Source organism: Empidonax traillii, unplaced genomic scaffold (genome assembly GCF_003031625.1).
Source record: "Empidonax traillii isolate 1590-97213 ecotype Southwest subspecies unplaced genomic scaffold, ASM303162v1 scaffold81:size2596050, whole genome shotgun sequence".
Lineage (NCBI taxonomy): Eukaryota > Metazoa > Chordata > Aves > Passeriformes > Tyrannidae > Empidonax > Empidonax traillii.
The window spans coordinates 2,278,105-2,304,876 of record NW_020955274.1 but is presented as its reverse complement, the minus strand read 5'-3'; the positions used below and the strand labels follow the sequence as shown (position 1 = coordinate 2,304,876).

Genomic DNA, 26,772 nt, shown 5'->3' with positions numbered 1-26,772 from the left:
GCCTTCTCAGCTTAGAAAATAAATTTTTTACTTGAGGGAGGTAGTTTCAGGGACAGAAGTATCAGACAGCAGATATTTCCTGGACAGACCGTGCCTTTTACAAACATTAACACTCTCTTGATTTGCCAAAAACTGGTCATGGAGATAAAGCAATGCAAACAGCTAAGTTGGTCACAAGAACTCAGGTAGGACTTAGCCTACAAAGATTACATAAATCTTGACTCCACGCATACTACAAAAAAAAAAAAAAAAAAATCTTTTTTTTTCCTTCTCTCTCACTGGCTTCGAAACAACTTTTAGCTATTCTTTTAACAATGTTCTGAAAGAAATGAAGTAAACAAGCTTGTGCCCTCTAAAATATAAAAGAGTATAACTGTAACAGAAATAACAGATAACCTAATAGTAGAAATTACTCCAGAGTTGTTTTTTTTTTTTTTTTTAATTTTTAAGGCTGTCCTTTAACACTTGTTCTAGCAAAGCAGCATTTTATACATTTTTTACCCACCCTTCCGTAATACACATCCCAATGTCGGTTAGACTGGATCTACAGGGACCCAGAGACGAACATCATTTTATTATGGTAATAAAGAAAAAGAGGAATACATTCTTGTGAATTTGTTCCCTTTGAAAAGTTTATCTATGAAAAGAGAAAACCATCATATTTTTAAAGACAGCAGAGATTTAAAATATCCATTTCATATGCAACACTGAGTTTAAATGCAAGTGGGCTTTATATCTTCCCAAATGTTTAGCCATGGAATTATACAAAAATACGTATTTCCTATCACAACAGAATATATCTAGCCTATATACTCATTTATTTCCTTCATTTTTTAAAAAAAGACTATACCCTAAAAAATAAAGTCACCTTTAGTTATGAACAGATTATATACAGATTAAAAAAAATCAGTTTTATTAGGTTTTATTTTAATCTTCACTAGTGGTACTCCAGTTTGAACAGTATACTAAGTTTGCTCTTGCCTTCTTGTTGTATTCCCCAGTGCTGAGGACACCTGCATGAAGCTCATGCAAGGCAGTAAGCAAATGTAAGATGAAAACCCATCACATACCCCCAACTTACCTCTCTTTGACGTCCTGAAATGCAGCTCCTTTATGTTTTCTCCTCCCTGCCAAGATGCCCTCTGAGGTCTTAACCAAGCATCAGTCCCTTACACTGGGAGTCAGAGCAATCTGCTCTCCTCACACTGCACCCCTCTCCCATCCTGGTGGGCAGTCCCCCATACAGGCTACCAAGACAGGCTACCATTCACCAGCTTTTTACTTTGCACCCATGGGTGAGAAGTGCCCTTCAGGGACCCTCCACTTCTGGACCTCTTCATCATTGTTCCTCTGAAGAAACCAAATGTGTGCTCTGGCACTGCACAGGTTTCTGATCAATAAATTACTCTGCTTTACATGGTTCAAATTTAAGTTTTTATTTGGTTTTTAAATTAAAAAAATAAATTTCATTATTAAATAGTGGAATGGGGCTAAACTAATGTTTACATATTAATTCACTTGCTTTAGGATACCACTAGAGAAATAATTGAAGTATACCGCCCAGACAAAACTTTCCCTTAGAAAGCTCAACAGTGGCGTAATTCAGTTAAACAGGAAAAAAACCCAACCCCAAAAGTCTTAATGTTTACAATGAACGTTAGAAGTAAACCTCTGGTTTTAGTGTCATCCAATTCTAGTTCCCATCACAAAGGCAGTCATTGTATTCAGAATACTATACCACAGTGCTAATGTCATCAGCTTCGTCTGGTTTCTTTTGCCTGCTTGGCAGGGATTTCAAGTACTCAAGGTGCCTCCTCGCATCCTCCTGGTTCTGTCGGACGTAGTAAACTACATAGGAGATCACCATGGTGAACCAGCCAAACATGGTGACCAGCATGGCGTAATCAGTAGTCTTTTTAGGAAGGTTGCAGAGGTCAGCATCGTTGGCAGCATTGAGGAATGGTCTCCCTGCATGTTCATCCAGCACAGAAGTCTTGCAGATGACGTTGTTGGCTGTCTCGTGGTTGGAGGCCATGCTCCGCAGCACCTGCTGCAGTGTGCAGTCACAGTGCCAGGGATTGTTTGCAATCCTGGCTCTGGCCTTTAAGTTGTTGAAAGCGTTTTTGTGCACGCTTTTAATCCGGTTGTCGGACAAATCCAGAGTCTGCAAGGTTTCTGCCACCCCTTTAAAGGCGTGTTCATCTATAAACTCAATCCCATTTTTTGATAAATTGAGGACTCTCAGTTGGTGCAAGTCCTTAAAAATTTCGTTGGGGATAGATGTTATCTGATTGGAGTCCAAATAAAGAAAGACTGTATCTGTAGGAAGATCTCTGGGTATTTCCTTGAGGTCTGCATTGCTACAGTTGACATCCGGATCTCCAGAGAGGGAACAGACGCAGTTTTTTGGGCACATACTGGCAGAATGAAAGCACGGTATCATGAGGACAAAACTTTGTAAGAGCAGACACACGGAGAGGGAACGAGTTAACCACAGGTCTACCAAATGCATGCTGGGGTGTCAGCATAATCACATGACCATTTCTCTTTCAGCCAACTATGGTGGAAAAAGGTTTGGCAAAGCTGAAACGTGGCTCCATTTTCTTCGGTGGGATTAATAAAATCCAACTAACACAAGGGCTTCCTCATGGTCAATGCTCTTCTTCGAAAAATGCCTACAGAGAGGAAGGAAATAAAGTTCTTTATACCATAAACTCCAACACTAACTTTGTTTTCATTAAAAAAAAACAGAAATAAAAAGAAGTTGAAGCAAAACGCAACACTAAATAAATGATCTATTATCTTAGGTAGCTCCTATTAATCTGAGTTTAGTGCATATATACCCAAGATATTTTTAAGAGGATAGACTGCACTTACTACAAATGCACAGGTTTGGTCTTTAATACTTATTAGAGAAGACACTGGTTCATTTTTATCACAGATTTTTCTAAAACAGGCATAAAACTAAATTGCATTTTCCCTTGCTGAACTAGAAGATGCATTAATAGGAGCCAGAAGTTGTATCCCGAGCAACAGTGAGAGGTAAGTGAGGAATTTGTGCTGGTTAATGTGAACTTATCTCAAAATAATTTATGCTGTTATAAGTCCAAATCAGAATACTTTAGCAAAGAAATATTTTTACTATATCAAGGAATAAAAGTTAGATAAATCAAATGCTGCTGCAAGACACCACAAACATCCACCATCTCCTTGTTTCTCTCCCCTCTCCCTTTCTTCTGCTTTCAAATGCTGGGCTTCCTGTAATTCCCTGCATTTTGTGAGACCCACAGACATAATTTCTACTTCCAGTTATCTTGAAAAATTTATTTGCATTTAACATAGAGAAAAAGAAATGGAACAACTGCCAAAAATTCACATACTCCACTTCCAAACCAAATGAAACTCACACAAACCTACGTATGAGCCAAACATGAAAATATCTTATTTGTGACATATATTTTGCTAATAGAACATATGAAAAATATTGTTTCTGCTTCTCCCCTCTCAAGTTGGCCTAAAAATAGTAAACATCCAGAAGCTTTTCCATTTTCTCCTTTAATTGGAACACAAACACAGAAGTCTGAAATGCTGACCTATATGGTTTCAAACACAGCCTTTTCCCCCACCCCTATTATGGTAAACTATGAATTTCTAACAACAACAGGTCCATTTGTTTTCATGTACATGCCCTCTGTCTTTGTAGAAGCTTGGATATTTGCAGCCTTCAGGTTGTATTTACATATAAATGAATTACGTGTTTTTTTTTTTTCCAAATCCACACTGCAGTCCACTGAACAAGAAAATCCCTGCAGGGATGATATGTGTGATTTTACATGAAAAACAAGAACTTGCATTGCAATCATTTTTTGCTTACAGAACTGTCATACCAACTGCAGTTTCTGGCACATTGCAGCAATATGGATCAGATATTTCATGCAGAATTTCAAACCCATAGCTCAAGTTTCATTTAATCCATTTTGCTGAAGCACAGTATTCAGTAATCCCACAGGAAAAAAATAAAACAATTCAAACCCAGCTTAATAGCATGTACATTACGTGTGATTACTCCATTGCTCAGGAACGGCAAAAGCTCAGCACGCACACTCACTGCAACTACTGCAGAGAGTAGTGTATTATCACTAATCCTCAACTTACCTATTGTTCAAGTCAGAGACTGCCTAAGAAACTAAACAGAAGGTTACACCTGGACTCCATAAAAATTCTACTCTAAAACTAAAAAGAGTGTTAGCAATGAGAAGTTGTGAAGTTAACCCTGAAAACGTGAAACCATTAAGAAGGAAAGTTAGCAGAGAGAGGTGAGGTAGCACCTCCCCAGTCAATGGAGTCCTTCGTGACCTCTGTGGAAGAAACAGGGTTAATGTGAAAGAACCCCACAGCACTGGGTGCATCCTTTCCATTTCTCCCTTTGGCTCTTTGGTCAGTGCACTGCCTGGTCTTCAGACCAGACAGAAATCTGCTACAGAAGGAGGTAAGTTCCAGAAGTTGTTTTTATCCAGCCTGCCCAAAAGTGCTAAGTACTTGCTAAAATGTGAAGCCCATTTGGAGGCCAAGCTGGAGCCGGCAGCTGTTTCCCCTGGCATTCCGAGCTGGCAATCTGCTTCTCCCTCCAGCAGCCCTGGGTGTTGCAGAAAAATGGCCCGTCCCCTGGAGAAACAGACACCTATTGTCTTCTCCCTTCATGTTTATATGTCTCACCACCAGGCTGCAGCAGAAGAGCAGATAAGTGGTCCAGCTCATCACCACAGAACGAGTATCATCTCATCACCTATACTACTCGTACACACTGGAGTCCTACTGCAGGAATAGACGGAGGTGAAAGAGACAAGACCTGAAGTAGTCTCAGATGCTTAATTTTGTAGAGGCATAATCATACTGCTGTCACCAGTGTGACAATTAAATATCATATTTGCTCAATTTCAGGCTAAAAAACCCTTCCAACCTGGAATTAGGGCATAGACGCAGCTGAGTCTTCCACAGTGCAGTTATACCACTGAAGATCATGCATCAAAGAGGCCCCAAGAACCAAAGACAACGTGGAACATCTTTATCCCACTGAAGACAAATGAAACTATTTAATGTAATGATGTGTTTAGAGTGGAAGTAGTAGGATCATTACAGACTAAGCAGGAGAATGTTTAATGAAGCAACTCCTCTTCAAAAGGCATAACTAAGTAAATGGATACAAAAGGGGAAAAAACTCCCAGTGTTTCAAGTTATTACAAAGAGAAAATACAAGTCTAAATCCATAATGAACAACACAGTCAACAAAACCTAGCTGAACAAGAACAAAGATCAGCAAATTCTCAGTAAATTAACTGGAAGACATACAATGGGACTCAGCATCAGTCAGGGTAAACAAAGCTTTGTTTGCTTCCATAATCAGATCCAAGGGATATCTGAGGTTTGGGTTTCAACAATAAACTTACAGCAGGAACTTTCTTTACTCCTTATCACTGCAAGAAGAGAAAAGAAAACTAGGATCTAAACATTTCTAATGCCAATAGGAATATTTATGGCTTCTTGAACATCCATCTAATTTCCTCTGCTTGGAACACAATAAACAAAGAAGGTAGCAAAGTTGGAACACAAGAGACAGAAACACTAAGGACTACAGAGAAAGGGATGGAAGACACAGAATTAAAATAAATATATGAATTAATTATAAATCTGCAAATAAAGAACAAAATTAAAACTAAATTAAAAAGTAAAGAAAGGCACAGGGAAGTGACAACAATCCAATGAGCACCGGTAGCAGCATGTTATAAAAAGGTTTTTTGTGTACATTTCTAAAATACAAATACAAACATAGGAAACCTAACATACAAGTCAAATATTGCAGGGCAATAAAACTGCAGACAGAAGATTGCACAAAAGAGTTCTTTATAGTCTTGTAATTTAAATGGGTTTTCAAGCTATCCTCTTCTCATGCTCCCCCAAGACCAGTCGCTCAATACAAACATCCAAAAGCGTAGCAGAATGTACAAATCCTGAAATCCTCAGGGAAAGCACACTGCTTTTAATACATAGAGAGATTTCTACTGAGCTCCAGGTGTCAGGTACTTTACGGCAAAAAAGGTGCAGAGACTGTATCTTAGCTCCTGAATGAAATATTACTAAATTATCTGTTTGATTAATAACTTCTCCCCACAAGAAACTAACGATTGAAAGAAGCATTAGTGCCTCCAACTACTAACATGGAAAAAGGGCCCATAGACTTAGCCAAGTCACACAGACAGTCCAGGAACAAGACTGCCTGCAATATTAATTTATATTTTGTCGTCAGGGCAAGATATAGAAGGAAAGGAAATCCTACAACTATCACACAGAACAGCCTAAAAATAACACAGACTGAGACCTTTTGTCGTTTAGGACAATATTAAGACAACAAAAGATGCATAAAAAGAGAATCAAACCTACATATAGTAAAAGATGTCCCCCACTAGGGGAAGGGGTTTCTACTCTGGTGTAGAGACTTTCAGAGTCCACATGGCAGCTTTGGTCATTACTCAAGTACTCACATGTGTATGAGCAGTTCCTCACTGGTTCCTCCCTCCACACAACCCATGCCTTCATAAAAAGTGAGAGTGGAGAAGCTGTCAGACCCTTGCACTTGAGGGCCAGCCACTGCTGTCAGAGGACTCAAAAGCATAGACTAAAATCAACCTTAAGAGGTATTCTGTCTATAGTATTTTGAACACACACACACACACCCCCACACACACCCCTCAGCCATCAAGCGAAATCAGCACAGCCACTCGTTGATGACATTCTTCCTGCAAATTTTTATCTTCCAGATGTGAGAGAGGGATTTACTCCCTACTTGTTTGTGAGATGCCCTCTCCACACGTTGCGTATCTACATTTCAGTAGGGTCCTTCAAAGATTCCTTTCTAGTACTACTACCTTTGTTCAAGTTACTCCAATAAGACAACACTTCCACTTAGAATTTCACCTGAATTCTTGAACAGTTTCAAGTGAATTCCCAAACATTTCTAGTGAGGAAAGACCGAAAATACCACCCTTTTCCTGACAGCTGTTCATCAACACGATAAAAACAAAACCACGATCCAATGTATTCAAAATACCTTTATGGGTTGATTCCTGTTGTAAATCACAGAATGAGGGCCACAAATTAAGTCTGTAAAACAGGATCACACATGTACACACCAGGATCACACATGTACACACCAATGTAAGACACCTTAGACTCATACGCAGCATCACTGCTTATCTGGCCTGTGGTCAAACACTGATGGGAAGAATAACCATCAACTCTCTGCTGTCACTACTCCACTGGCCTTCACCAGATCACTGGCTGTAAGGACTTTTCAGTGACAAGAGATGGGGCAGAATTTTTTATTTTTTGTTGTTTTAATTCACAAACAAGCACAAATGGGAAAAAAATATCATCCTAGAAAATATAAGCCTACAAGCACAGGCACTGTGCAGAATGCACCTTTCTAGCCGTAACAACTAGATAAATATTGCAGGTATTTTGGAATGTTCTCTTTCTGTGGGATGCAATGTCACGGGATTCCAAGGAAAAAAGACTGAAGGGGCTATGGCATCAAGCGGCAGCTGAAGTATTGTCTCCTTTTTAGTACAGTGTCCATCAGGAGGCATTCTTCTTCCCACCATGTTCCTGTCCCTACCCACTCCACAGTGTTCTCTCTCTTTTCCCTCTTTCCATTTCAGGGGCTGATCACAGCTATTTGATACATAACTGACTGGGTCAGCTCGCTCCAAGCCCATTCCCAACAATGGGAGAGTGAAGCCCTGACAATGGGCAGAGTACAGTCCCAGCTGTACAAGAAGTTTTTATGCCTCTGGTTAGGTTCAGAGATTGCAGGGGACTACAGAGCCATGGCACACAATGAGTTTCAAAAAACCCAAAGGCGAAAGTATGCAAGGTGTCTAGCAGATGAAGAGGGAACTGCAGCAGTGTCCCAAACCACAGCCTATGCTAAAGGCAACTGCAGTAGCAATGGGATCCCAAGGGAAACAGTGGGGGCACATGAACAAGGCAAGCTTGTGGAGCTGAGTCTGGGGGAAACAGTATGAAAGTAAGAGCATAGCTGGCAGTCACTTACAGAATTTTATGCGGCTTCTAGGGTCAGAAAGTCTGGCTACAAAGGGTTTTCACTGCTGATCTTATGTCGAGTGATATTTCCATCTCATGCATGATCACTGGTGCAGATCCCACAAGGTAAATTATGCCTTCAGTGGCCTTTGAGCAACTACACCATCATCTTGCATGCGCAAAAAAAAAAAAGAGCTGCACAGCACACATCTCACTGTGAAGGAAATGAAGGGAGAGCAACTCCATTTTTCCTATCAATAATGTAAGGTAGTAGAATAATGTCTCCTCTTCAAGTCTGCATCCCCTGATGGAAAAGATTGCATCTGTTACTCCAGCAATGTCGAAGGGGTCACAGCCAACTACTGATGCTCAGCATCTGCACATACAGTTTGTACTTAAAGTTACTTGAAGGCACCATGATTAGAGAGGAATTTCTTGTTACTGTAGCTTATGTGCTCAAACGAGCAGGCAAGATCAGAGGAGGCAAAAGGAAGAAGCCAACAGATCAACCACAGGGGGTGGGCAGTTGGCTGCATCATGACAGTACTCAATCTGTCTGGTCTGTCACTTTTCAACCACCAGAAAAATTGGAAAAAGATATGTGCAACCCCGCTTCCCAAGAACGGGGACTGTAGGGGATTATGATGAACAATTCACCTGCCTAGGCTTACCATGCTTCTGATGATGTACAGCTATAAAACTTAAATGACCTGCTACTAACTAAAGGCACAGTACCCAGAGAAGTCCTCATTTGGAAATGGATGCCAAATGGCACCGCAGAGCTTCATGCTCCTTGGGATCACAGGAGTCCACAACAGACATCAGTTTCCTCAGTTAATACCAAAGGAATCCCTGGGAACAACTGCTGGCCCTCCACATCAGGGATGCTCTGCACATGTTGAGGTGCCTCCCATCCTCCTCACATATAGCCCATACAACTTACATATGTAACTATAGACTGTTCCTATTTCTGTGGACAGCAATACTGCCTTCAAAGGAAACACTCAGCTCTCAGTAAGCCTTCAAGAGATCCCTTAAAAAAAAACAGCTCAATTTTTAAGCCTGGTCTAAGTAAAGTCCTACCCTTTAGAGTAACAACTTTCTTGTGTGCCAGCATCGGAAGTTTAATACAGAATTAGAAAAGTCCAGGAAATAAGACTCCTACAGGGCTCTTTTTTTAGACATCCTTTAAAGCAAACTTGCACTTTGAATAAATATTAAAATTTTATAACTAAAAATCCATTAAAAGGGAACACTACAGAAAGATCATTGTTTTATCTGACTTCTAGAAAATTACTGAGATGTTTTATAGTTTTCAAAGACCTGACATTATTATAACTTTTTTCCCCCTCTTAAAGATATTGACTATGTTGGTTTATACAAAAGATGCTCATTGATAAATATATTTTTCTATTCTCTATTAAAACAGGCTTTAACTTTGCCATATTTAATATTTTTGGTTTGCATCGAGTTTAGCAAAGTACCAAAGTAGAAAATACTCCCTTTTTTAATACATTGTTTTCCTTGAGTTCTGCTTCCTGTAATGCCAGTCTGCTTGTTACAAAACACACACAAGCACCTTCCTGTTATCCACATCCACACAGAGTTATATTTTATGACTTCATACTCCTTTTTCTTTTTTTTTTTCTCATTGTGAAAAAATGCCATATACTACTTCATCTCTAGAAAAGTTCCCTTGTTCCTAGTATTGACAAGACAGCCATAAGCTGGAGACTGTAGGCTAAAGTTAGTGGGTGAATATCCAACCTGAAAAGTCCAGTTTGCTAGAGGACTAAGGACAGGGCAATTTTACCTGAACTCAAAGAAAGAGATTTACCACCACTACTCCCTAACAATTACTAATGGCATATTTATGAAGAATTAAAACAGAGAAAATATCTATGGAAAGAACTATTTATATACATCCTACCCTTAATCAATCTTATACTATTGGTAAATACAGATCTTCTAGTAAGCTACACGTTGGGTTTTCCTGTGCACCTGTGTTCCATGCTTGAGAACAGCAGACCCTCTGGAGGCTAACAGAATCTGTGCACACCGGGGAAAAACCTCCATGAAATCATGCCTGGCTCCACCAATATCTGCAGGCTGAATTTGCCCACAACTTTTTAAAAACACAAGAAAATTGATGTAAAAATGCTGAGCCTCCTCCTTTCATATCCTACTCCAAATTCTGTTTCAAGATTTCAATGATGGCTCAAAAGTGTTAGTATCAAAATAAAAAAAATTAAAACCCAAAAATCCCCACGAAGTTTTGTTAGGTTTTTTTCCTACTTCCCTATGGACATATGATAAAACTACACCATGGCAATGTGACAGACTGAAGGGTTACTGAGCTGGAAAATGATGATACTTGAAAGCTGGAGCTGCGCAGGAGCCCCTTGCGATCTCTGTGCTGTCTGTGCACTACAGAACAACAAATTTCATGGTACCAAGTAAATTCCTTCAAACAAACAACACAATTTTTCAAAATAATACCACTTGTGTACTGTTAGCACACCACAGCTAAGGGCAATCTCACTAGCCGTGCAGATGGACACTGAGTCAGGCAACTCAACCTTCTCCATGGCTCCAGGACTATATGAGGAGATTTAATTTAACAGATGAAACAAGAATCTGGTTTTGAGTCTCAGGACAACCTCTGTCTTTCATGCCTCTCTCTCTGTCACTCCTCAGATGTGTTGGTGTGGCTGCCTGGCTGCTTCAAAGCTCAGCTACCTTGAAGGTAGACAGATAAAATGCTATGAAGCACCACACCAGAAAGATGCCATGAGCTGCTTGCATGGTGCCAGGTGATTTAAATTCCCAGAAGAAAGTCTCTAGCAGTGGAATATTTTCAGGATTTCGCAATATGGGAAGATGAAATCCTAAAGAAGGAAGAAGAGAAATTAATAGAAGCCAACGGCAAACGAGGTGGGGGGAAAAAGGAGTGCAAAAGATCACTGATTCTATGAATAACTGAAATGTCATGATTAATCAGTGTGAGCCTGAACTTCAACTGCATAATGGATTCATTATCTAATGAAACACTAAATGTACTCAAACTATAATATTCTCCCCTAAGACAGGACTCAGAATGCCAGTTGACATTTTGTTCCCAAAAAACTTCCAGTATAGACATCTATGTATAAGACACTTCCAGCTGCAGAAGAAAACTGTGTAGGTAAAATTTTATAGATCCTAAGCTATGAATGCCCTCTCTTAACAGTCACAGAGTAATAAAATGGCTGAGGAGAGCCAAATGAACATTTTAAACTATAATTACTTTCTGATTGTGAGATCACTGAATGTATCACTCCTTATTACAGATTAACAGCTTAATTATACTGTGTGGGCAAATGAATCAGCACTTTAAGACTGATGGGTTGAGTTCATGTTAAAGAATGTATTCGACTTTTCTCCCTTTTCATGTCAAGTCAGGAATTATTTCATAACTCTCAGCTGATAAATACTTGTGTGAAGCTTAGCAGATATAATAACAGATCAATGATAGCAAAGTATTACCAATCATCTCCTAACTTTCCTATGATGCTTTGCTCTTGGAACTCTTCTGTGGCAACACGTTTCTTGGAATGAAATTTTATATACTTGCTGGAAATTAAAGAAACAGTTGTAGGGGATGCTCTCAGGCCTCGTTCTTAACAAAGATTGAATCACTTGCTTTTAAAAAGGTATTCAGTGCTTCCTACTTTTCCCTCTTATCTCCTGCACCCTCTTCATATGACATAGACTACAAAAGGCTTCAGTCCCTTCCTGATGGAAGATATAAACAAGGTTTTGTATGCAAATCTATGCCATTTCAATAAGGAAAGAAAACCTTACATACATTTACAGTGCATATGTAGTGGCAACATAAAGTAAGTTAAAAATGAAAGGCATAAGATGTAAGACATCATAATCTTCAACATCATTTATCCCTATATTTGGGAGAAATTGTCTTGGCAATCTATAGAGGAATGCACTCGAACTGACTCAAGATATGCCAGTTACTTCTCAGCAAACGTATCTGCAAAATGATTTTTTTACCACTATATAAGAACATGAAGAACCACAGTACAGATGCTAAGGAAAATGCTCCAACACACACAAATGACTACTTGTGAAGAGTTCTCCAAAGTCATGTAAGTTGTTTCTAGATTAATTATTAATGTGCATTAGAGCAAAAAACATTTTTATGAGTTTGGGATTATATTCTATCAAGTCTCAGTCTCATTTTCTGAGACAACATCAACAAGCATTCTGTTTAACAAGAAAACTCTTTCCAGCAGCAGCTGAGTCAAACCTCCATATGATCTATACTAGAAAAAAAAATATACTCTGAAAGCTTAAAATAACCTGAAGTAGAAATACTTTGTCTTCCTTGGGTAGAGAGACCCAGATTAAAGTGTGTTCTAAAGACTGGTTATGAACAGAATACCTAGTCACCTTTCATGATTGCAGTAGGTTTTCAATAAATCTGATATAATCCAACAGAAAATATTTTCGATGCAAAATGGCAATTTCACAATATTTGCTGATATTTTTCTCCCATATTACAAAACCCCATGATCAAAGTGAAACAAACAAGTGCCCAGTTGGAGCCATACCCAGATTCTATCCAGCAGCTAATGATGGATGCTCCTTCAGCTTAATTCTCCAGTATCAGATCAGAGAAAATGTCATCTTGATCTCATGTTAATTACACTGATCACCTCAATGATTACCAGCATAATCAGTGGCAAGTCTTGCAATTCAATCTTGATAACTGCATCTGGTGACTGCAGATGGTGTCCTTGTCCAATTGAAACTCTCATTCTTATTTTGCAAAGTGTAAATCTAACCTGTGGTAACAAAAGCTTATCAGAAACGGATGGACCTTCAAGGAACTGCCTTGCAAAGATAAGATTCAGACCACCTAGATACCTTTCGTCCACTTTTAAGGGGGTTTATTTGGTTCTGTGTACTTCAATCTTCAGTCTCACTTGAGGTTCATCCAAATGTTCTCGTAACTTAGTAGGCAGAGAGAAGTTGTAATTAGGCTGGGGAAGCTGTGCTGATAATAAAGTCAGCAAGGCAGAAATAAGCATGCAAACCTGAAGGGACCGTTCAGCAAGAAACATGCTTGTGGCTTTGTAGAGTTGACAACCGTTGCACAAAGCAGCCAGCAAGACAGCTGCTGGCAGCAGATACCTGGGCACTGGGGAGCCCTAGAAGAGATGTGTTACAGACCCCAAAGTAAGACAAGGGAGGAGGAGAATGAAGAAAGTTGCTTGACCGAAAGTTGCTTTTTCCAGCTGACCCTCTGTCACAGAGCAGGCTGCCAGGAACTGCAAGGGGTCACAACAGATGAGACACATTTCTTGGGTTAGACGGCTTAAAAGGAAATGCAGATGTGAGCAGAGGAAGTGCCCCAGTGGCAGTTTAGCATCCAGCTTTATGAACTCTTGCTTTTCAGTGGGATTTCGATCACCCCAGGAAACCAAGGCTGGTTCTCTCCATGCACAACTGCCCAGTGATAGAAACACAAGAGCAATAATCCACAGCACAAGGAATTTTCAAGGAAAGAAGCCAGTAGAAGCTATTACTAAAATGAAGCAATCTGAATAATATACAGAAGATAAGACTATAAAGAAAAAGAACATACTTCCAGAGCAATTACTCTTTACAAAAAAATATTAAAGGGGTCGAAAAAACCCCGAAAAGATAAATTAGCAAAAGGAGACAGCAGTTAAAACAGAGTACCTAAGCAGTTATTAATTCAGCTCCTTGTGTTTTGAAATATGCTAGCTGTGTAATAACAGGACCTTCAAGAGGCATGCAGAAGTAGAATAGCTCATTTAGAAAAATGCAAGAAAAATAAAACATGTAACCTCACATAAAATAAACCAAAAAAGTTTGAAACTTCCAATTAAAAGCTCTAAACTTAAAAGTGAATGCTCAACACCACAAAACCACAATCTTCTATTAAAGAAATTAAAATTGTGACTTATCAATGCAGAGACAGCAAGTATGGAATAATTAAGAGATCGATAAGCAATTAAGCAATTCTAAAAGACATTTAAGTGACCTTCCAGAATCCAGACACATTGAGCTAACTACGAGCCACTTGGGCTTGCCAAGGAAACCGGCTGATCGGTGATGCTGGTTTTGCTGTGTCAATGGTTATAAGACCTGCACACTGCCCCTAGCATAGCTGAGAGAGCAAAGAGCACATCTACAACACACAGTGTACTTCCCATTTCTCACCAAAGGTGTCAAACAAAGGTATCATAAATGTTTACTGTACCAAACCACTCACCACTAAAACCACATCCTCACTTTTAATATTTTAATCCATGAGCAGCTCCAAATAACTGTAATTTCTTTTTCATCAGCTTGCCAAAAAAACCCTACCTTTTTTTTCCCTGTTCTTTCTGTCACTGAATGCCACAATACCGGGCTAATTATAGATTTTCTTTCTATATTTTGATATCCTTATAACTCTAAAAGCTCAACATGTGGTAGACTGAAATAGTCAGATACAGGGCTCTTGTACCATGACAGCAAGATTGCCAGGTTCCCATCAGGACCCGCTTTTAGCTCTGCTGGCTGCTACTACCATTAGAAGCTGAGGAAAAGACTACCTCAAGTACAACTTCTGTAGCCCTGCTTCAGATGAGGATCCCCCAAGCAAGTGAAATCTAGCAGCATAAAGCTTCAATGCCATCTTGTGCTGGCAGCATTTCCCTAATTAAGAGTTTAAGGCCAGATGGAGCCATTAGATCATCTAATCTGACCCCCTGCCTACTACATGACGTGTCATCTTACCAGTAAACCTCATATTGAGCCCAATAATTTAGGTCAGACTGAAGCATATCAGAACTGAGGAGAATGCCGTGTGCCAAGGCAGTACCTTTTGTACCCCCTGTTCTTTCACCATCCTGTGTCAACATCCACCATAACAGTTAAACTATTCCAGCAGATGTACCTGCTCCACCAGGATCTAGACACCAAATAAGAGCCTCTGTTTTCAAAAGAAAAGCTACACTGAAAGATAATGTTACACTGTTCATCATAAACAGTTAGAGTTTACCACTCGTCTCCAAATGGGAGTTAGAAAAACTTGCTATTTTTTAATGTGCTGGTGAGTTACATCAGGCCCTCAGCTGCCATTAAAGGACTTTGCAAATTACATGTGTTACATCTAAACAACAATCAGCACATTTTCATTTTGAAATAACTACTCTGGAGCATCCCCAAAGCTTACCAGGAAGTCAGGTAATTTATTTATTTATTTATTTATTTATTAACCACAGAGTACTTTTCCAAAGTCATAAAAAAAACCTTGCTGTGTAAGTTCCTCTTCTGAGGACATAAGATGATAGCAGGTTGTTATTACAACTTGATGAAGCAGGCTGAAATCCTTTAAGGGTTCTCTAACCCTTACTCAGCAAAAATCTTTAGCCTGTTTGCAGTTCAGCAGCTTGGTGAGAGGCGAGCCTTCAATGTTTAGGGGGCTGAAATAAAAACTGTTTATCAACACTTACTAAATAAAAGGAATGGCTCTAAAAAAAAAAAAAAAGGCATTTCTCAGTGGAAATAAACACTAGTCTTTATCAGACATGAAATTTAGATGTGCAAAAAAACCAAAACCAAGGCACAGCTGCTCAATACTGAGTGTGTAGAGATTTTCCAGTCAGTCAGTCAGTCAGTCATTCTACCCAAGGAGAAAAGAAAAGAAATCGAGAGCCGAAAGAAAGTATTGCAATGCCTGCCTCCAAGATGAGAACAAACCACTGAGGTCACATTTATTCTAAAGGAAAAGAGGTCTTTATCAGCAGCACTAGAGAGCACAACAGGAAAAGACTGAAACTCAGTTCAATAAAACCCTTATTTTAAAGACAAGAATACACCAGCTCTTTGTATGTCCCCTCTGAGGTTATACAGACAAGTTGACTTTGGCAGAGCTAGCTGATACAAAAAGCAGGAGTTGCAAAGTAAAAAAAATTCTTGATTAGCTGGGCAATGATCCAATAAGCAAGACACTGGAGGCTGCAAGTTCACAGCCAAAGAAGCTCAGGTAGAAATAATTTATAGCAAATTAAGTTAGGTCATGATAATGAAATTTAAAGACATGTGGGACATGATTTATTTTAGTAAGGCTTGTTGAAAAGTGAAAACCAAGCAGAGCTAACACGAGGGCTAATTTAACTCTGGTCACAATTGGTACTGGCACCGACATAAACTTAACTTGACATATTTGGAATGGGAAAGAGAATACAAGAATAGGATTTATTTAAAAAAACTTTTTAACAGCATTTTTCTAAATTGCAGAAGAAAGCAGGGTGAATTCGGTCCTGCGAATCACTGTTCCTTGTTTTCCAATATTAAAACACCCTGGCATACGGCCCTCTGTGGCAAACACAGTGAAATACCTGATCGCAAGCACTGGGAAGGGATGAAAACTATCACCTGCGCTGCAAAGCCTCTGCCATCAAGGTGCAGGAGGGAGGATGGAAAAACCTAATAGGAGAAGGTCTAATAGGAGATGCAGTGCCCTTGCAGGTCACTAGAAAGCAGCAGCAACGGCAGGAGGGATGTTGCCATCTTTGAGGACTTTGTAAGTTACCTCAACAGGTTATCCGGTGGCAGCCTGGGCTTTGGCTTCATTTGGTGACAGATGCAGTGCCATTACGTCCTCAACTGTCCCTCCTTCCACCCACGTTTCTCACACTGTGAAAAACACCAGGTGAAGGGGAAAAAAAGAAAGAGCCACTTTATAATGGATGAAGGCAGCAGTTTGTAGGAAGGGGAGGGGGGGGAGAGAGAGAGAAATGAAAAAGTGTTAATATTAAAGTAATAAAGCTTGTGGCCATTTTTCAGTCTGAAATGCACAACACCATAAAACAATGCTTAAAGGCACTCACTTCTGTTCCAAACCACCTGCACGCTAAGGCACCCTGCTATTAGCACAGAAGTTGTTTACTACCAGTCTCATTTCAGTCTAATGCCAGGAGAGCCACAAAGCTGAATTTTTTCACTCAGTACAAGACCCCAAGTGGCCTTCGGTTTTCTTCGCTATGCCAAGCCTCACTGTGTCACCTGCAATCCCTGCCCAGTCACTAATCCATTCATTTCAAACAAGACGTATAAAAGTCCAATCAGAGCAAAGGGAATCCGTGCATGGAGCATGGTACTCATAAACTCTCCTTCTCCCCTTCTTCTCCTCTGTTTCCTAAAGCAACAGCTACTCTCGGTGAGGTCTGTTGAGCACAACTACGATGGCGGTTTTATCTGCCAGAAGTGTCAGTTGTGTCCTACACTTCCCCAAAATGGTCTGGGCATTGGTAGGTAAATTGAGACTTCCATTTCCTCTCCTAAAACAATTACTTCCAAAAAAAGTAAGGGAGAAGTAATGAAATATAATGGCAGAGTAAATAATTAATGGATATTGCTCTGAAATCAAGACAAATTTTTACCTGTTTGTTTGGCACTTGCCTTTTTTTTCCTTTTTTTTTTTTTTTTTTTGGAGAGGGGGCAGTGATGGTGTTTGTTTCTCTGGTTTGTTTTCTTGTTTGCCCCAAATAAAAGCATAGGAATTCAAAGTCACTCACTTTTCTCCTCTATCAGAAACAAACCTTAGGATTTAGGGGCTTTTTATAGAGACGGCTCAGGTACAATCAGAGTCTTTGTCTCACTGGCAAGACTACTAATTCAAGGACAAAACGACAGAGGCTAGAAGAGCAGCGATACCTACAGGAACGTTCAAGGCTGTCAGAAAAGCCTGTGGAATTGCAGGAAGAACAAAGAAGAAAGAGAACCAGAAATTACGCCTGTGCTCTCACTGTGAAGGGAAGAAGCCAGATGTGGGAGTTTCACATGAGAGACCACATTGGCTCACAAGCTGATGGGTGAACTCCTTACAACCTGGAGCCCCGTGAAATTGCCTAGCCTTAACAAATTCTATAAATTACACTATCTCTCTGGGAGTTACATGACAAACCATGAAACTGCCCACCATCAGCAGCATTAACGTCCTGTTGACATAAGGTAGAGAGAGATTCACTACTGTGGCCACCAAGACATACAGTGGTGTAGTCTTTCCTCATACTCACACATCTTCACAGCGAGAGAGAAAATAATGAAACGCACCCTTTTAAGTGCCCTCCTCCTTTCAAAGGCATCTTTACTTCTTTTATGCATTCAAATCTCACATCTGAATACAAGTCAAGGTCCAGGACACCCAAAGAAGACCAAATGGCCTCTGCAACACTGTTACTAAGTCCTAGACTACATACTATAAAGAACGGCAAAACAAACTGTATCACTTGAGAGCAGAATTTTCAAATCCTTTTCCTCATGCTTCCCATCACGGGAAACATTATGTTACTCATTCTCCTTTTCTTAGTTGCCATAGATGCAGTGCCACAGTGCTGCGGCAACAAGCAGCCACCTCCATATGTGAAGCAGCCACCTTCACATCTGAGCACTCCCTGCTTCCCTTCTTGCTTTCAGTCAGGCAAAGGTATCTTCCAAGTTCCATTCTCCCCGTCTCACTGGACCGTGAGGAAAGCAGACTAGTTCATGCACAACAAAACAGATTAAACTTCCATAATGAAGGGCTGCCATGCAGTTTCAGTGCCACTTTTTCTGGTCCAAGGACAGTTTGCCTGCATCCCAAAAGGATGCTTCCTGAAAATAACAGATTTTCCATCTTTTTCAGCTGCAAAGAGAAGCTTATTCTTGTAATCCTGCATTTCAAACCTTGCTTCCTCTGCCAGCCTGAGAAGACCAATGTTAGACCTTGATCAACACAGTGCTGTCAACCCATATTCAAGCAGCTCCATGGTAGATGAGAGAGATGTGTAAGCACTAGGTGTTTACAGGGCAATAGTCACATGTTACTGCACCACTAGAGCTCTCACAGTGCTCTGTGCTCAAAAGTGTCTCACCAGAGCACAAAAGAGAGACACTCACAGCCATGTCATCAGTAGTCCCCCCATGCTGCCACCACAGTGGACGTGTCCTCATCAACAGGACTGCAGCAGACCTCAGCCCCATGCCTGCACCATCCTGTTCAGTCCTCAGCTTCTTGCTACTGGCCTCCATGCTGCTTTCAAAACATCAGAAGAAACTGTCAGTAAAGATAGGAAAAAGAAACTACGTTTGCAAAAACCAGTGGATGTTTTGAGAAGGGGCACAAGGACAGGTTTCTTTAGCATGAAAGTGTACAGTCACAGCTCTGGGGGGAACACTCCTCAGTAATGTACTCTGAGGTTAAAACCACTTTTTCCCACATCATCCAGAGTGTCCAAGGAACCTTGTGAAAGGAGGCTAGAGTGAGTGACACACATCACACTGAGTGTGAAGAGATAAACAGAGGTAGTCTCCTGACTTTCACAGGCATCCCAGAGGATGCAGAGTGTGTGTGCTACTGACCACAGCACAGCTGCCCTACGCTAAGCCAGGAGACTACAGGCTGGCAAGCCAGTGGTTCCTTGGGGCACAAGCCTTAACAGCCCTGAAAAGTCACCTCACCTGTTTTCCTTTTCATTAGGATATACAATCTCTCCTTTCTCTTTCCACTGAAAAACTGTCATCTTGCAAATAACCATTCTAGAATTCTTCAGAATTGCACACTAAAATGTACTTCAGCAAGCATCTCTGCAAACAGGAAGAAATTAGCAAGTTTATTCTCAACCCAGAAGGTGTGTTACAGCTTCAACTACAATATTAACCCACCAGATCATCATTTTGTATCATGATGCTACTTTTACAGTTGTATAAAAAAACTTCATTAAGAATGAGCAATTAATTCTCCATATATGGTTTTAGCATCTGCCTTAATAAGGCAAACTTTTATTCATAACCAAAGAAATACTAGCTTTCTCTTAGAATCAATGTTAGTAGTAAGATGAGAGAAAAAAGATTCTGTTTATAACCTGCAAATAATTATTTTAATTAAAGTTATTAAAGTATTTCCCAGCCAAAATTCTATATCCTACCTTTACTCATTAAAATAGGACATTAAGTTGGATGGTGAATGAAGAAAAAAAAAAGAGAAAAAAATTTTAATATTGCTCCCTAAACAGTAGCATTCTTCAAGTAATTTCTTATTTTTGCTGCATTTTTCATAGTACTTGTATCAAATGCATTACTAAAACTTTAATGGATATTTTAAGGTTACTGGGACATACATGTTTTCTCCTCGGATTCTATGAAAATTATTTTTATAAAATATTATTTTTAATTAACTTGAAAAACTTTTTAAAAATTGTATCAAACATTATACAATATTAAAATTTGCAATCAAAATACAAAATTTCAATAATGTTGGCATTTTTATGTCTTTCTAAAAATATGGTACTTTTTCTTCAGCAGTTCTTCCACTTTGAGCTTTCATGGTCAGCTCTCTTCAAAAGTAAAAGAAGGTGCTTCTTCAGTGCATTAAAGGTTAGAGCCTTTCATGAACAGGTGAAAAAGTGGCTCCACTGAATGCAGCTTGGCTGGGCTCATGCTCAGGATCTCAGTGATCTGAAGCAGAAGCTCAGATGGTTGTGGTGAGATCATACAACATGCTTTTAAGACAAGACACCTAAATATGAAGTATGTCATGAATGGTCTACCATGAACAGACACACACATTGCAACTCTGACTTAACAAGATGTGATGACAAAAAGAAGATATGCTGAGGAAAATAAATGACCTTTTTTTGTGTAACAGTGCCAGCAGAAAGCAACCCAAAAGTTGGTACAGCTACTCTTGGGAATAATTGCTTCAACCCCTGTAGCCTCCCATTAGTTTTAAGGTGGTACCAAAGTTCCCATGCAGAACCATTCTCACTTGGGTGCTGGATGAGGAGCAACTCTGGTAGACCTCTATGTGATGCTACGCTGAGTTCTCAATGCTGTGCAAACCCCAGAGAGTCACTGGCTCTTCAAGGCTTTAAAAGAGTTACTACTGACTTAAAGCTGGCAGAGCCATGCTGGAAGTGTAGATGAACACTGCCAAAGATGGGTGGCTCCTCAGCTCTGCCTCTATTCAGTGGGGTTGTTCAATGTCTCTTTGGAGGGCAGGGATGACTAATCTATGCTCCCCACTGATGGCTCAGCAGGAGAGGGATGATCTGTGCTTTGCACCCCCATAAGTGGTGAGATACTTAAGCTGTGGCTGGGCTTGGAGCTCAGAAGAAGCCAGGAGACAGAATCCTGCCTCCCACTAATGGCTGCACCTGAGAGGCAGCAGCTTCAGTTTTTTTTTCTTCCTTGTTTTTCCTCATTTGACAACTGCACATAAACACTTGTAGATTAGGACTGTTACAGCCCTGCAAGCTTAAAGCAACCTCACTCGGGCACAGACGACAGCTCTCGATGGCAACATGAATGTGACTGCAGACTAATTCACCTTGTTGTTCTGACACATGAAAACCATCTCTGAAATCACAGCAGTGTTTGTAGTCACTCATGTTACACATCTCTGCGCAGTCAGCACTCAGCCAGGCCAACACACACGAGAAGCACACAGAAAAATCTTGCACCTTTTTGGCAGATTCATAGTGCTTTGTGCAACAGAATTTTTCTTTTTCAGTGTAACCATGGAAAGACATTAATAGTGTAGCTTTAAATACAAGTATATTAGCATAGTCTAAATTCATTTAATACACACATTCTGCACAGAACTAGTTTGTGTTTAAAGCACATTGGATAGCTAGAAGGGCAGACTACTACCAGAAAAAAAAAAAAAAGGCTATCAGTGTAAAAGCTATTTATTCCTTCAATATTCTGTTCTCAGAAATCTCAGGCCCCTGCAACCAGTGATAAAGTCTGGAGCCATGAAGACTTCCCATCAGTAGAGGAGGATCCAGTTAAGGGACATTTAAAAAAACTGGACATACACAAGCCCATGGATCCAGAGGGGATGCATCCATGAGTGCTAAGGGAATTGGCTGATGGTAATGGCAGGCTATTCTCAACTGCTGTTGAAAGATCATGGGGATCAGAGGAAATTCTCAAGGACTGCAATGAAAGCCAGTCCTATTTTCAGGAAAGAGGATCCCATAAAATAGAGGCAGGTCAGTTTCACCTCCAACCCTGGGAAGGTGATAAGCAAATAAATCTGGGAACAATTTCCTTAACATATGGAGTAAAATTAAATGATTGAGAGTAGTCACCATGGATTTATGAAGGCAGAAATCACATCTGACCAACCTGATAGTTTTCTGCAATAAGATGCCTGGCTCATCCTCACTGAGGTGAGAGAGAAGTGGATGTTATTTATCTTGACTTCAGCAAAGCTCTTGATGCTGTCTCCCCTAACATCCTCATTGACAGACTGATGAAGTACAGACTAAATGAGTAAATACTGAGGTGGACAGAAAACTGACTGAACTGCTTGGCTCAAAAGGCTGTGCACAGCAGCGCAAAGTCCAGATAGAGGCTACTCATCAGCGGAGTAGTCCAGGAGTCAGTACCAGTGCCAACATAATTTTAACGTTTTCACGATTGACCTAGAGGATGGGAGAGAGCCCCCAGCAAGCTGGCTGATAATACAAAACTGAGAGGAGCAGTTGATAAACCAGAAGGGTGTGCTGCCACCCAGAAGGACCTGAACTGGCTAGAGAAACATGCTGACAGGAACCTCATGAAGTTCAACAAAGGGGACTTCCAAGTCCTGCACCTGGGTACGGATAACTCCTTGCACCACTGCATGCTGGGGCCTTTCCAACTGGAAAGCAGGTTGGCAGAGAATAGCATAAGGTCATGACAGACTCAAAGTTGAACATAAGCCAGAAAGGTACCTTGGGGGCTAGGGTAGGAAACAGCATCATGGGCTGCATTAGAGAGAGCATCGCCAGCAGGTCAAGGGTGATGAAGTACATTTTTATTTCCTGTTCATGTTACACATGGCTGTACAATCTGTATTGCCTGTCAAGAAGAGATGCACTTTGTGGGGTCCTTCACTTGCAACAGGGAGTAATAAACCTATCTCAAACCAGAATTTGGCTGTAAGTGTGGGGAAAGGCTATACCACTGTATGGTTTGGTGGCCACAGCAGTGTATCTCTCTCTACCCTATTAGTCAATAGGAGGTTAATGCTGCTGGTAGTGGGCAGTTTCCACTACGACTACAGTAGGTAAGCAGATGCAATTATGGATGTTCTGTTTTAAAAATACTAATTCTAAGACACAATGTAAAACATTAATTGAAATTATGCTCCTTTCCATAAGAACAATACTTCCCGAGAACTGGTTATATTAGCAAAGTAACACTGAAGAGACACAATCATTATATTGCTCTGACACTAAATCAAAACAGTATTCCCCTTTTTTAATTCATACTAACATCCAAAAGCGAAGGACAAAAGTTTCAAAAATCTATTCATTTTTGCAACTGAAGTCAACAAATTGAATTACTGAATCGATAGCATGACAATATCCTCAATAAATATGCATAAACTTATTTGGAAACTCTTGAAAGGAGATGATTTTTAAATGACAACAAGTCACACACAGTCAATTTATTTTGGTAAACAAATTCCTAAGTACCTAATGGACCAATTAAGTGATTAACTGAATTCAATGCATCAAACACTAACTTGGATGCCTACTTTCATACAAGCTGTTTTAAAAGCACTGCCCTTAAAACAATTAAAACAAAACAAAAACACCAAACACAAAAAAAGTTCAACTCTTTTTTTAAATGCTTTTGGGCAGCAAAAGCCAGCAAGAGAACAAGGGGAAAATTTCATTCTGTTTTCTGTACCCAAATTACAGAAGACAGTCCTGCAAAGGTAGCTACAAGGCTTCCAAACAAAGCAAACCCAACCCACTGAACTTTCTCCTTACTGAAGTATCTTGTAAACCATTCCACTGATTTCAGAAAGAGCTGAACGGAGCCACGATAGAGCAAGCTTTCTAAAATTCCATCTTTTGTTATTAATTTTAAAATGTTAGTCAAATGGTTTGTAAGGCAAAATACATTTTTCCATCCCTCATTTACAATCCTGTCTTAGAAAATCTGAGGCCAATTCACATCCCTCTACACAGATGCGCCATATGCCAAGGGGAAAAAAACCCAACTCTGCAGGAATAAGCCACCATGGTTTTCCCTGAAGCCTCTTACTGGGTTTTGTAGCCTTGAAAGGAAAAAGGCTATGATTATGCTGGTTCCCATCTTGCCAAACCAAGAGCCTCTGGATCTGCTTGGTATCTTGTGATTGCATTCATGTACTGATTCTCTGCAGCTTTCCTTTGCTGTCTTCCAGCACAGCCAGCACGACTGTTTTCATCTCCTGGTATCATTCAAACATTCTATCAGGCTGTTTGCTTAACCTAGAAATCCCAGGGGCTTCTGGGAGCCCAGGCTCTGAAGGAAAGTTTGAGCACTGCAAGACACTGAAGAAGCAAGGCATACCACATCTGCTCAATACTTCTACAGGTCCACACAATCTGCAGGTGAGAATGGGAGCACTTCTGCTTACCAGCTTTTTTCCAAAGCCATGGAGGGAGTCAACCATGAAGATCACTTCTACACGTAAGCAAAGGGACTACATCGTAGGATCATGTAGTTCATGCCTTGGAAAAAAAAAGCACCATCTCAATTTTCAAGTTCACAGTAACAGAAATACCTTAGAAATTCATGGACTGATAGCACTAAAGGCAGACAAATTCCTTTTAAATGCCCTGAACAATTTGATTTCCCATTTCAAGGCAACAAGTTTAATTTCTTTTTCTATTTTACACTGAAGAGAAGCTCCCTTAGGCACCAAGCCTAAAAAGACACCCCACCACATTGCCCCTAGTCACTAATTCTGAGCACCAGCAACCACTGCTTACAGATCTTCTCATGGTGGAAAAGGGCCATGCATAAGAAATTCAAATGCAACTCAAAAAACCCCCCCTACTTCATACAGTATGTTCAAGTATGCCTACATAAAGTAAGCAAGATTAAACACTATGACAAAGAGAAGAAATGAAGTATAAACATATTTTCCATTACAACATGAAATGGAAGTCACACTCATTTAAGCAAATATTTTGCTATGTTGATAGAAGCCAAATACGCGTTTGTTTTTTTTTTTTCCCCAAAGTCTTCCTTTAGGTGTTGCTTGTAAACTGCTGTCCTTATTTTTTGTTTGCTTCATATAAAATGACAGAAGAAATTTGTGTTCACATAACACTATTGATGAAATGCTCTTTGCTTTTTTACAAGTTGCTTGCAATGAACATTTTAGCCCTCTCAGATGGTGAAGAATACAATCAGCCAACCTCTCTGTGCATGTCCTCTGAGGATACTGATCCTCAGTAAAAACAAATGTCACTAGCTTTAGTCAGCAAGCTGTAGTGGCACGTAGTAAAACTATGATACACATGAAAAACTTATAGACTTTCTAATTGGTAGCAAGATACAATAGAATGTGCTCTCTGAAAACTACCCAAATTTCCCAAACTGCCTTTCAATAGCTTTCTTTTTTGAACAGGAACTTGATGCTTCACGTTCAATCTGTGCACATCACTTCTCCTTCCTCCCTAAATTATAAACATTTTTCTTACATTTACTTCTTCTGAGATTCAGTAGTGACAGTTTCCTCCTTACACTCCCACATATATTTTGCACAAGCTGTTAAACAGAATTAGTCCGTGCTTCTCTTTCATATCAGTCACCACTGGCCAAAAATTTTTCTGCAGAATCTAGTACAGAAGAATCCAACTGACTTCACACTTGCAAAAGCTCAGCAACAGCCAGGCCATTAAACTAAACAGAGAAGCAAAGTGTTTGTAAGTTATACTCGATCATGCAGTTGAATGCAAGGCTGTTTTTCCTGTGCTCTTAAGGAACCTAATTCACAGACTTTGGAGAAATTCAAGCTTTGACCCTTACCAAATGGCTTTTAACTTGGGCAAGCAGAGTTTGGCAGCCAGGCTGAAGAAAGGTTTTGTGGGCTATGGTCATGCAGACTCTCCAAATGGCCACAAGAAGCATTTACTAGGTGAAAACAGGTCCCAGGTGGCTAACAGCAAAGGAGGAAGAACACAGCATTTGCGAGACAGGTTGAACGTGTCCAGCGTAAACTCTATGCTGCCTTTAACTACCATAAGAGCATTCCTTACAAGCAGAGAACCACTAAAACATTGCCTGGTGTCACTTCATTGTTGCACTCTGCACAATGCAATAACCCAGGTTAGTTCTAAAGGATACCCATCAGCAAGAGGCTCGCTAAGACTTTTACCTAAATGTGGAAAGAGATTATTTATTTACTTAAGCATAAAGGTACTCCTAAAATTTCATGGCAAATCTTTATTGCAAATTGCCCCTTATCATTCAAAATCAGCATGAACAAGTCAGAGTTACCTAGAGAAATGAAACTTTGCAGTCTTCACAGACCTAGCAAAGAAGAAAGATTGATGTAAGCAAATTGCCCCCTCTCCCCCCAAAAAAGGCAAATTACAACCTTATAATTCTTTCATTGTCTGTTCTCTAATCATCTTAAGTCATGAACAGGAACAACCACTTTTGAGGTAACTATCTAAACTCAATGTTGGATATTTTAAAAATTAAATAAAAATAGCAGAAAAGATACATGAAGAAAACAAAGTGAAGTGACATTGTAAAACTTCTAGATTCTAGAAGATGAAATAATTCAAGACTGAATGTCCTTCCTTTACCATGCACTGGGACCACATGGCAGAAGGA

The 26,772-nt window shown here is 40.0% G+C and overlaps 1 protein-coding gene across 1 annotated transcript in view; it reads right to left on the bottom strand.

The window, feature by feature from the left end:
- Positions 1–611: 611 nt before the first annotated feature.
- LRRC3B (leucine rich repeat containing 3B) overlaps positions 612–26,772 on the bottom strand; it is a 49,518-nt gene continuing 23,357 nt past the window's right edge. The window contains exon 2 of the mRNA XM_027880994.1: positions 612–2,675. Within this exon, the coding sequence (XP_027736795.1) occupies positions 1,733–2,512 (780 nt within the window). The 5' untranslated portion in view covers positions 2,513–2,675 and the 3' untranslated portion in view covers positions 612–1,732. The remainder of the gene's footprint in view (positions 2,676–26,772) is intronic.